The sequence below is a fragment of the Haliotis cracherodii genome, unplaced genomic scaffold (genome assembly GCF_022045235.1).
Source record: "Haliotis cracherodii isolate W230 unplaced genomic scaffold, xgHalCrac1.p SCAF_4, whole genome shotgun sequence".
NCBI classification, from domain to species: Eukaryota; Metazoa; Mollusca; class Gastropoda; order Lepetellida; family Haliotidae; genus Haliotis; species Haliotis cracherodii.
The window spans coordinates 26601705-26614367 of NW_027266297.1; the positions used below are offsets into that span (position 1 = coordinate 26601705).

Sequence of the window (12663 nt, forward strand, 5' to 3'; positions counted from 1 at the left end):
GTAAGAGGCGACTAACGGGATCGGATGGTCAGGCTCGCTGACTTGGTTGAAGCATGTCATCGATCCCAATTGCGTGGATTTATGCTTATGATGTGAATCACTTGAGTGTCTGGTGCAGACTCGATTATTTACAGACCGCCGTCACATAGCTGGAATAATGCAAACAAAATAAGTAGGTTGGTTGGTTGGTTGTTTAACGTCGACAAGCATAGCCACCTTTTACGGCAAGCATGGGTTGCTGAAGACCTATTTTACCCCGGAATCTTCACGGGTCAGATAAGTAGGTAGCCTATCGTAGATATGCAAAGTAGAGATTACTATCCCCCCTTTCAAAAAACTACTGGCTTAAGTAGTAAATTATACCAATTTAATAAGTTATATTTACTAATCTGCTTCTCATAACTGCAATAATATATTTACTGAGCTTGTAGTAAGTTTTACAATACGTTAATAATGCTCTTTTCTTGGTCATTCTGTGCTCCCTGTTGACAGCTGCTGAATGTAAACTGCAACCAAAAAACAAGTAAGTAACAAATGACGTTACAAGTGAAGATAACATATAATGATTTGCAGCGGCATTTCAAGTACGAGAACCATTCGGGTCTATAGTTTAATGATTGGCATGTTAGTTAAACCCCTAGGATCGGAGCGCGAGTGGTCTAGCCTTTTTAAACCATGGCAAACAATCATTCAAAGCACCATAGCACCTAAAATGTTTAAACAGCATTGTTTTGACAAGATCATTACTGTCTTAAAGCGCACATGGGTAGTGAGTGAGTGAGTGAGTGTGGTTTTACGCCGCTTTTAGCAATATTCCAGCAATATCACGGCGGGGGACACCAGAAATGCGCACATGTGTAACCCAGAAGATAAAACAAATTATAATTTGCATGTGGTACCTTCAGAATGAGGAATGGGAATATGACACATTTCAGTTTAAATATCTACGTAATATAAAAGTAGAAAACATATTATGAAAAGAAGTCTAGTAATATGTTTTCACAACAATGACTCCCCGAAACATTTCTTATTGTTTTCAAGGAACATGGGGTATTTAGTTGACACAATTATAGTGGCATACATGATACTGTTGGCATTGACATATCTACAGTGGTAAAGTTCATAATATTTTTTCATAACTTAACTATTCAAAGTAATAGCTACAATGAAGTGAGTGAGTGAGTTTGGTTTTACGCCGCTTTTAGCAATATTCCAGCAATATCACGGCGGGGGGAACCAGAAATGGGCTTCACACATTGTATCCATGTCGGGATTCGAACCCGGGTCTTCGGCGTGACGAGCGAACGCTTTAACCACTGGGCTACCCGACCGCCCCTGCTACAATGAAGTAAATCCGTACATGGAATAGGTCTTTAGCAAGCAAGTCGACTATGCTTATTGTAAGGGGCGACTAACGGGATCAGGTGGTGAGGTCTGCTGACTTGGTTGATGCATGTCATCGTAAACTATCCCAACTGCGTGGATTGATGCTCATGTTGTCAATCACTGGATTGTCTGGTCCAGACTCGATTATTTACAGACCACACTCATACAGCTGGAATATTAGAGAGCGTGGGTCCCGGGCTGAAAGGAAAAAAACCCCTTATTTTAGCCCCTTTATGCCGCGCCAGACAGGGTGGCAACAAGTACCATATTTTAACGTCTTTTGGTATGACGCGGCCGGGGATGAAACACGGGAACTTATACTCCCCGGGCGGGCGCTTTACCACTAGACCACGGAGGCAGGCTACTATTCGTTGAATTAATACTGAATAATATTGTAAATGTCAGACAGGTTTGTTGGAGTAGGTCAGTAGTCAAGAAATGAGTCAAGTTGGTGCTGCTCTCAGATGAATTGCAGCAATAACTATAACAGGGACAATGGGATTCACACATTGACAGTATGTGGGGAATCAAACCTATAATGTTGTGATTATTATATCTTGTTTTTTACTACTACTACTACTACTACTACTACTACTACTACTACTACTACTACTATTACTACTACTACAACTACTACTACTACTAAAATTCTTCTTCTTCTTCTTCTTCTTATTATTATTATTATTATTATCTTCCTTCAAACAACAATTTGCCATTGAGCTTGGCGAAAAATAATCCACTAGTATTAATTATTGAATTTGATCTACATGGTCAATATCTGTCAGAACAAAATTATTTTAGTTGGTTTTTCCAATATTCTCCTAACAAAGCTGGTTCTGATATCACAGAAACATAAGACATCATCCATGGTATCATAGCGTCATCCATCCTATCATAAGTCATGACATTTCATGTCTGTCTGTGAGACTTCACGAAGAGAGATAGTCCTACAGACACTTACTGATAACTTGTTTTTATACAATGTCGATAAACATTTGTTTTCAGATCAGCAAGGGTTAGTGATTCAATATTTCAACTCTTCCAAATTCAATACTCAGTGACATCTACATACATGAAAACACATGTATAATGAGACATTTCGCCCAAACGATGCCATATCCCGATATTTCCGACATCGGCAATGTTCGGGTGACGTAATACGAAGTAAGCGTTATCCCCCATATTGTAAACAAACTGGCTGCTGACAAAGACCGATGTGGCCGATTCAAAAAGACAAAGACAAAGGGAATACTTGATAATTGATCACAATTATCAGGTTGTATATGTTTGTTTTGGCCATCCTTGGAAGGACGACAACTGTCCTCTTTTTCGTAATATTAAACTCTGCAAATACGCCAACAGTGACGGAAGGAAGGAAGGACGAAGGGTCGTCGAGTTCCGGTAACTTCTTTCCAATCTCGTACCCTGCAAGTACTGTAGATTGGGTCCTTTTCCTTTGACCTATATGGATATTGGGGACGTATATATCTGAAGTGCATGAATGGAGCATGTGGGGAAATAGACATAGGGGCGAGACACAGGGAGAAGAAGGGTAAGTCAGGGATGCCATGTTTTGCCGTAAAGACACAATGTGTTTATTTGCATGGAGGAGGAAGGTTTTGGTCCACAGATTTTTTTATGTGGAATTTGCATGTATTCATGCACTCATATGCGATACAATGTAGCCCCCAGCTTGGGCGAATTGTTTTATGGACACAATCATTTTTGCGATTACTTGTGATGACACCGTGTCTTTATTAGAAATCACTCATTTACATGTACATGGGTTTGACATTTCAATTATCAATTCATGAATTATGAAAAAGATCTCCACAACGTCAAATCCTTTAGTATTATATTACACGTACTATCGAAAAGGACAATCTTTCGTCGGTTTATGAATATAGGGGAAAAATACATGTGCTTTATAACAGATTTGATTTTAAGTAAATATATGTATTTCTCACGTGTATTCTTTATTTAATCTTCACGCTTATCATTCATGTTACAATATTATAATGTATCTGTGGCATTATGTAGCATATAGCTTGGTTATTGTAATGTGAAATAAATTATTGTAAAATATTTTTCTTTTGCTTTGTTTTTATCGTATAGTCAGTTCAGATGTTTATAAAGAAGTTCTAGATTCTAGATCCCTTGTTTGTACTTCCAGAGCAGTTAATGCAATGTCTCAATGAAAAAACAAGCATTTCAGAACTATACTAATTTACATGTTGAGGGTGTGAGTGAGTGAGTGAGTTGGGTTTAACGCCGCTTTTAACAGTATTACAGTTATATCGCGGCGTGTCAGCTTGATGTGGGAGGAAAGGCTGAAGTGATGTAGGTGGCAGACGTTTACCATTTCGGTGAAACCCTGCACAGCGAATCGCGGCGCCGGAGACGACCCCCCCCCCCCCCCCCCCCAATTTCTTCTTCTTGTTATTTCGTTTTATTTTAGTTGAAATCTTTACTTTGGAGCCAAATGCCAGCCGAGGCATGTAGTTTGGATAGGGGCTAGGCTGATTGCAGGTCCTCAATTGGTTACCTGTTCCAGTACAGAGTCTGGCAGTCACCTCCCGTGGCTCCTTTGTGTCAAAATCATCTTTAGTGTCCCTTTGAATGTGAAATTAAGATAATGGATTGTTAAACATGTTAAACATTAGTTATTCATTACCAGTGTGAAGTGTCCTCGTAAAGCTGGAATAAACAAAATGACAAATCAGTGACCATTGCTTTCAACAGCTCAAAGACATAGTTGTGGAGATAGCACGAGACTGTCCTAAGTTTATGTTGGAGTATGGGAGTTATGAGGCCTGAATCGCTGAGATTGTTTTGTGAAATACCCTAGGCTCCCTTACAACAGTGGGACGTTTCACAGTGGGAGGTGGGAGTTACATATCACCAACAAACGTTTTCACGTATCAACATCATACTTTCGTTTTCGGTATGCAATGCAATACCAAGAAGTCTACTTTCATTTCTGATACAGGGAAATTACAGAGACCGACAACGTCATTACGATCACCTTGATCTATGTATCTGTTAATATCCTCCCGTGATATTTGTGAGATAGGGAAGTTAAACGTAAAGCTGGAATAAACAAAATGGCAAATCAGTGACCATTGGTTTCAACAGCTCAAAGACATAGTTGTGGAACCAGAGATGTATATCCTAGCACGAGACTGTCCTAAGTTTATGTTGGAGTATGGGAGTTATGAGGGCTGAATCGCTGAGATTCTTTTGTGAAATACCCGATACCCCATTACAAGATCAGCCATGTAAACACTGCACGAGAGAAAAGTTATTCTTTTATTAATATAAACTTACAGATGTTAACCATATTAACCAGAGTTCCATTACCCATACTGTTATGTGCCATGGAATGGATATAGTACATTTTTGTTACTGGTTACTTTTCAAGCATTATTATGCTACCAATTCTAGTCATTGGTATTGAGGCGCGGACCACTTGGAATTCGGGGGTCGATCTGATCCTCAAATTGCATTTGTTCTCAGGTTTTACACAAACTGATAAATGTTCACTGGACACGCTGGATGTATAAAAAATAATGTGTTGTAGGTCTCCAAAGTTTTATGTTTGGGAAAGATATAGACTTGTTTCGTTTTTCATTCACAACTTTGTTCTGAATGTTCGAGAAAGTCTGATTGAAGAGCCCACATCTTCCATTACCCTGTCATACATGCCCTGAAACAAATATATCCAATTCTATGATATTTGGCATGCCTTGAATATCTGAAAATGAAGAGAGGCTCTGGGCTCTGATTTCTTAACTATAATTGAACAACTGCTTTTGTCTGTAAAATATGTTCATTTGAGAGACTAGATGTTCGTCTAATTTTCCATTAGACTCCTGGCAAAGTGGACTTGTGTTGATGCGTTTGTATCCGTTCACTCTTGCCAATTCTTCAATAAGGATGATTATTCACCACTCCCAAATCAATATATCCAATGTACTTTAAGCGTGATAAGCGAGACAGACAATATTTTGACAAGTAACTCAATTATTTACTGCGGTATGACTTTAAGGGAGAATTCATTTTTCTCATGAGCCTAGACGTGAATTATTGATTTCACAAATTCGATGTTTTGATATCAATAATACATTCCGAATATGTGGTGCCTGAAATTAAATTAGTGATATCAAAAACTTGAATTTGTGACATAAATAATTCATTATTTATATCAATAATTAGATTTAGTGATATCTAAAATTACATCGGATATACAATCGAATTCCTGATATCAATAAATGAAGTATTGATATAATACAATAGGGAATGTTGTAAAACGGCGCCTCACAGTTCTCAGTTTATTTCTATTTTCGCAGCTGACGTAATAGAAATACACATCTGAAGATAATGCATGTTTACCAAAAATCCCAGCAGAAACTCACCCACAAAACAAACAACAAAAACACAGAAAACGAGCAACATGATTCTAAGCTCAGCAATCACACCCTTTCATGAGTGAACCAGTCGCTCTTGCCTCGCTGCGTTATGACAGGTCACGTGACGGGTTCATATTTCAAATGCGACGACTTGCGACACGTTCAACAAGCTGAGAAAGGTGAGTGGGACAAAACGTCTCCGAGACGTGTTTGCGATGTAAATGACACAGATTGCAGCAAACACGACAGCCGACTGATATGTCCAGCATGTGTGAAATACGCATATGTAAACATATTTCTCAAATATAAGTTGTAATGGTAGCATGTGAAGGAAACAGAAAAAGTGGGTAGTGTCACAGTGTGTAGTGTCACAGTGGGAGGTGTGAGTTACATATCACCACTCAAATCAACATATCTTACACGATTCTGGCTTTACTCATTTGTTTTACGTTACAAACATATTTTTGTTGAACGTTTGAATTTTAGGAAACAAACGTTTTAACGTATCAACATTTTACTTTCGGTTTCGCTATATGCAATGAAATACCAAGAAGTCTACTTTCATTTCTGATACAGGGAAATTACAGAGGCCGACAACGTCATCACGATCACCTTGACCTATGTATCAGTTAGCATCCTCCCGTGATATTTGTGAGATAGGGAAGTTAAAAGTTTCTTCAAGGGAGATAGTTGGCGGACTTTGTGATAGGCATAGGGATTTTATACACCATAAAACCTTAACGAATATATTAATAGTAACAATAATTAAGAAATATTATTAGTTTGCACGAAGGCAAAATAGCTATTACACTAGCTCGATAAGGTGCGTAGAATGTTGATACATACAAATTAGATGTGTACGTTATATTTATTATATGCATCGGGATTAAGTTTAAAGGGGAAATCTCTATAGAAGGTTTATGGTAAAATATAACCTACACTTGCAGGTATGGCTAGGGGATAGTTTCAGTAAGTGAACGAATGCAAACGTTTACGTCGCAGTCACGACAACAAGTGGATACTATTCTAGACTCCGCAGTCACTACGACCATTCAGGTCCACGATCTTTCAAAGTCAAGTGAGCTTATGTCATGGGCTGCTTGTTGAGCGTCCTTCATCGTTGGCGTCACATGTACACATTTTCCTCTCAGAAACCGCTGGACGTCATTACGCTGAAACGTCATATGCCTGTTCCTACCAAAGACGACACCTGAATTTATTCAAGGCTTTTAAATCCTATTTTCACTATGACACTTCGACCATCCTCTTATTTCTCTGAAAATGCGCTCAAGGCCCTGTAAACAGCTTTTCTGAAACTATTATATGAAAGAAGCTGAAACATCAAATGATTGTTCTACTTATGATACCCCTGAATTTGTTCATGACTTTCTAATCCAATTTGCAACATGGCCGTCATGGCAGCCATATTGAAAATAAAATGTTTATGGGTATTACTCAAACATATTTCTCATAATGTAATGGAACTTTAGTTTGTGTGTTCAATTCTTCGGGACATTTAAATACCAATCTGGATTTGACCTTTGCACCATGTTCCTAAATTATCTAAAAAATGCCTTTTTCTCGCCTTGCTAACATCAATTGACCAATGAAGCTGACAAGTTTATTTACATGCTTGTTTCAACCGATCATGTCACTTGAATTGTCGAGAAGTAGGAGGTCAGGTAAATAGTGAAATAGTGTTTAACGTCGCGTTCAAGATTAGTGCACCTGATAGCATGGCGCGCGTGTGTGTCTGTCTATCTGTCTGTTTGTACTAGATAGGTCAAATGTCGGTTTTATAGTGCTAGCCCACTGAGCTACCATGCCGAACTCAAACTCCGATCCCACAAGTTCTTATTCTATCCCCTTAATGCCAAGCGCCGGACAGGGTAAGAACACGTACCGCCTTTCAACGTCCTTTTGCACGTCGCGAACGTGAATCGAACAACCGACGTTATGTTCTCCGGGCAGAATCTCTATCCACTAGACCACGGAGTTGGTCCTAAGAGGTACGAGTCCGTATTTCATTCAATACGGCGGTCACGAAAGTCATACCGAGAAACTATATTTTATTGCCATTGCTCAGTCAGTTTTGTTTCAATTGGTAGTAGTACTCAGCGCATGTGCTTAACAATTCACGATATTTTATAGCTTTACCATGTTTTGACTTTTTTGTGTTTCTTTTGTTGCTCTTACATTCTCCCAAAATACGCTTTTGGCATTTATGGTGTATGTTTCAGTATAAATGCAGAAAATAGTATACTATCAGCATTTTAAACAATTGACTTCATATCAAGGTGAGCTACAATACAGAGGCTCTTTTCTTTTTATGATACCGGGTACACGGATCGAATGGTCAGTCTCGGGGATTTGGTTTATCGCATGTTATCGCCTGTTTTTTATTGCATGATTTCGTTGTCTGGCGGCGTTAGGTACCCTGTCAGACCCCGATTTGTGCAATCCAGACTCACATATCAACAAACAATCATAATCAGGATGATTCTAATCTAATGCTTCTAATGGAATAAGCTTTTAACACCCACCTCCCAAACGGGATAGGAGATATTTTCACTCGTGGCAATATCTCCTTTTCCTCCGTCACGAGATGAGAGAAACGTGATATTTCACTCAACACATGGGCTATCCTATTTATTACATACTTTATGTGTTGTTGTCTAGGCCTACCGGAAAATTAAATTATTTCATTAGAAATGTAAAACCTGGAAACGTAAATTCACACAGGGACGGTTCCCCACCCCTTGTATTTTCGTGTTTGCAAAATCTTAAAAAATATAAACAAAGTATAAAAAACATTTAGGGTCACAAAATTCTTTATCATATATTTAGATATGACTATATACAAAATAAACTTTAACGAAAAATATTCTTGAAATACACGCTGGTCAAATAACAAAAATGGGGCTTTACCAAACGAACAGTCTCGATTGACGAGTTAAATGAGACATTTACAGTTTATAATGGAAACATTTTCGAGAGAATATCAAACGACAAGAAGTGATATTAATCTGTCATACAATATGGAAGTACGATAAAGGGAGACAATTTAAGGGGAGGTAACTCTTGTATGACAACAGTTCCGTGAAAGTGTTATGTTCACTGCAGTGAAATGTCAAATGTTATGTTCACTGCAGTTGAATATCAAGTCTTATGTTCACTGCAATGAAAATATCACTTTTCTAAACTTCAGAAAAACTCAATCTTTCACACTGAAGTACATAATAAATTAAGATTCACCCTATCGCTTACGTACAACGATCATGCAGAAGGTTCACACGCCAATGATCTCGCACTAAGTGGAGGACAATTCTTGATTATTATCTTATTAATCCATATTGTTAAGTGTGATAAGTAGAACTATTCAGATTGTTCCACTATTAAACTGTCACCGCTGTGTATTTCTTTTTAAAAAGTTACAATCAAACTGAGATGTGTTAAGTTTCATGATCGTAATCATAATTACTCTCTACATGAAGTTCAGGTAAATGGAATACACGTATGCTGTTGAAGAGTGTCTTAGGGACTGTCTTGTCCTAACGTTTGAGTGGGTTTCTCTGTTTTCTAGACTAACGTTTTCTCAGTTATACGTTTTTGTGTCCAATGTGTCCAAGGCAAGCTTTACCTCATTTCCAAGAAGTGTAAGATTCATTCGTCACCACTCGCCCCTTTCCGTAACCTGAAGGAAGACTCGTCCCCTATCGATGAATGTTTTGTGCGAAAATTCGACAAACAAATCAGAATACGCGTATGATTTCAAGTTCTTCGTCAAAGAATCCCTCAGAAATAATTTTTGGTTTTACATACGTCTTGCACCTCAAAATATACCCAAGACAATTAAATGTGTTTCATCATACTGTATAATTCCGCATATCCCGATGTGCTTTAAATTGCATCTGAAATATATATAATATATGTGAACCATTACGCAACGAGTTGACAATTGTTAAGGTACGCCCGTTTGTGCTAAGACGGTCGCAAAAATGGCAACGAGAGGGGCACGAGTCGCTATTCGGCTTGTCCCGGAATAACACGAGTTGGTCACGAATGGTACTGATTATGCTGATTACAGATGGAAATTGAAGAAAGTATTTTGGGGAAGTTTATTTCTTACCATAATAGAATTGTCAGTTATATGTTACCATATAACCCGATGAGCATTTATCTTCGCAACAGATACCAATCAGGAAATACACAATGGCCGCTGTAGATGTAAGGGGAGACAACTCCGGGTTTGTTGACAACTGGCAAAGTGGGAAGTCCTTGGCGCAGTGTAACCTCCACATGTTGACCTCTGAGGACTCCTGTGACGTCAACTTCCGGGTTGGGAAAGAAGAGAAGCTAGTCCGAGCTCACCGATATGTGCTGATGAGTCGGAGTTGTGTGTTCCACGCCATGCTGTGTGGCCCCCTGGCGGAGAAAGAGGAAATTAAAATACCTGACGTGGAAGAAGAAATATTCACCGAAATGTTAAAGTAAGGAATGGATATTTTTCTTTTCGTTTATCTGCGTCAAGCATATGCCCATCTGGAATACACAACTTAACTGAGATAATATCAGGGAGCAAAACAATCTTGAGTGTTAACATTTCACCAATAACAAATGAGTAACTTCAGCAAACTGATATGAACAGGTATAAGTAAACCTCAGTATAGTATAGATATCATGTTTATGTCTGTGTATTATATCGACACATTTTGTAAAATATTACTCTGACAAACTGTTAAGAAGCGAGGATAGGACATAATTGATATAAAGATAAACTGTAGTATTATACGTATGACATTTGTTATGTGATAATCATTTATATTCTTAGGTATATGCTTATACCCGTAGCCAGGATAATAGTTGGGTTATTAACTTATATTCACTAACTTGCAGATACCTGTACACAGACACCACAAGGCCCACCGCCGAGAATGTGACAGGTTTGTTGTACCTGGCGAAGAAATACGCCGTGGGGGGTCTTGAGCGTCTCTGTCTCACTTACCTGAACTCCTCCCTGACAGCAGAGAACGCCTGTGTCATCCTGGAACAAGCCCACGTGTTTGATGCGGAGAAGCTATTTGACAGGGCCCTGAAGGTTGTTGTCAAGAATGGAGATGTCACTGTTCGGAGCCCTGGCTTTACCGGACTTTGTGCTTCGTGTTTTCATAAAGTCGTAAGTGCAGAGAAATTTATAACAGCAGATGATACAGGTTTCAATGCTGTCCTTTCGTGGACTGAGGCAGAATGTAAACGTCAAGGAAGGGAGATCACTCCGGAAAACAAACGTCTTGTTCTTGGAGATACAGTGTACGAGCTTGGCTTTACCTCAATGGACATGAAACTGTTTGCTAAAACAGTTGTACCGTCTGGAATAATATCGGGCGATGAATGTACCAAGTTGTTGTGTTACCTGATCTCACCTGATACTGATGTGGCACCCTTTAAAATAAAGTCAAACCGTGACGTGGGGGTGGCTCTGTATGCAGACCCTATTCACATAGGACACAAGAAGGAGGACTCCAGCAGCACCATCATCTCGTGCAGCCAGGACATGCGTCTGACTGGTCTCTGGGCATTTGGCAATGACAGCTGCATTTATGATATTCCACTATATCAAAAACATACGACCAGGGGTCGATGTACAGATTTGTATTGCGGACTAGAAAATGATATCGACTCTTTCTGTCCCTGTCGAGGTAAAGACAAAAAAACGTGGGTTCAAAGAGAAGTATCGACCGTGTTGGGGAGAAGTATTCGCAATGAAGTCCAACTGAAACTGTCAAAGGCAGTGACTCTCAACAGTTATATCCGACATAAAATTACAATTAAAAGGGCAGCAAGTGGAATGGGATTGTCTGACGCTTCCATACTAAACAGTATCACCTTTGGCACGTGCCATATATCGGTTTCAGAAGAAAATGGCCCAAGTCTCATCTCGAGACTCATTTTAGAGGAAGCGTGAGATAGCAAACTAGCACACATACGTGTTCTTCAAACAGTGCAACAATACATCTGCACCACGGACCAGTTCCTCACGGGAAACAGTGATATATGAATTATCAACAACTGGTCGAAAATGAAAACACTGTGCACACGTAGTTCAAAGTTGTAGATATGAATGTAGGAGATTACACACCAGCATGTGTTCTTCAAGTACTGAAAGAATACATTTCAGTTTTTAGATGAGTTAAAACATATATCTCTTTCAGTAAGGCGTGACATCTGAGTCTTTGGTCGCCGTCTCTATATGTCATACTTCCTTTGCTTTGTTACTTTGTATTTTTGAATGTGTATATATACGTGTATATATTTTACACACACACACACACACACACACACACACACACACACACACACACACACACACACACACACACACACACACACACACACACACACACACACACACACACACACACACACACTATTAGTATAGTCTACATTATATTATTTATCAGATATGTTTATCAGATGTGAACTAATTGCTGTATTTATGAAACGTGCGGGTTGACGCTGAACGGCGGTTTCAATATGTATTGTTGGGATGCATACAATATCTTATCTGTAACGAGTCTGGACTACATGCTAGCTTTATCTCTATATAGAATATGCAAGCACTTGCCTACTGTATCGTTATAATGTGTAGAGCTAAGGTTTAACTGCTTGCTACATCGTTAGACGGTATTGGTCTATGAAGAATATATATCTATTCTATGTTGATTGCTATTTACAAATGTTATTTAGTATCATTGTCTAAGGCCTTTTGGTACATATTCAACCTTCTTCTTTTCATCATAGTGCTTCCATGGAAATTATTTTCGTTGTGCATTAATTATAAATACAAACTTCAGCGAGAATATGTCAC

General features: G+C 38.8%; 1 protein-coding gene across 1 annotated transcript; it reads left to right on the forward strand.

Annotated features, from left to right (window-relative positions):
• Positions 1-5936: 5936 nt before the first annotated feature.
• LOC139480097 (BTB/POZ domain-containing protein 6-like) lies at positions 5937-12113 on the forward strand. Its single transcript, XM_071263114.1, has 3 exons — positions 5937-5974; positions 9987-10285; positions 10692-12113. Exons 2-3 carry the CDS (start codon positions 10008-10010, stop codon positions 11758-11760), a joined length of 1347 nt encoding a protein of 448 aa, XP_071119215.1. The 5' UTR covers positions 5937-5974; positions 9987-10007; the 3' UTR covers positions 11761-12113.
• The last annotated feature ends 550 nt before the right edge of the window (positions 12114-12663 follow it).

Excerpts from the sequence above, each read along its gene's own strand:
- LOC139480097 (XM_071263114.1), top strand. The coding sequence starts at position 10,008 with ATGGCCGCTGTAGATGTAAGGGGAGACAACTCCGGGTTTGTTGACAAC. Across the intron at positions 10,286-10,691 it reads ATATTCACCGAAATGTTAAA|ATACCTGTACACAGACACCA; the intron begins GTAAGGAATGGA and ends ACTAACTTGCAG.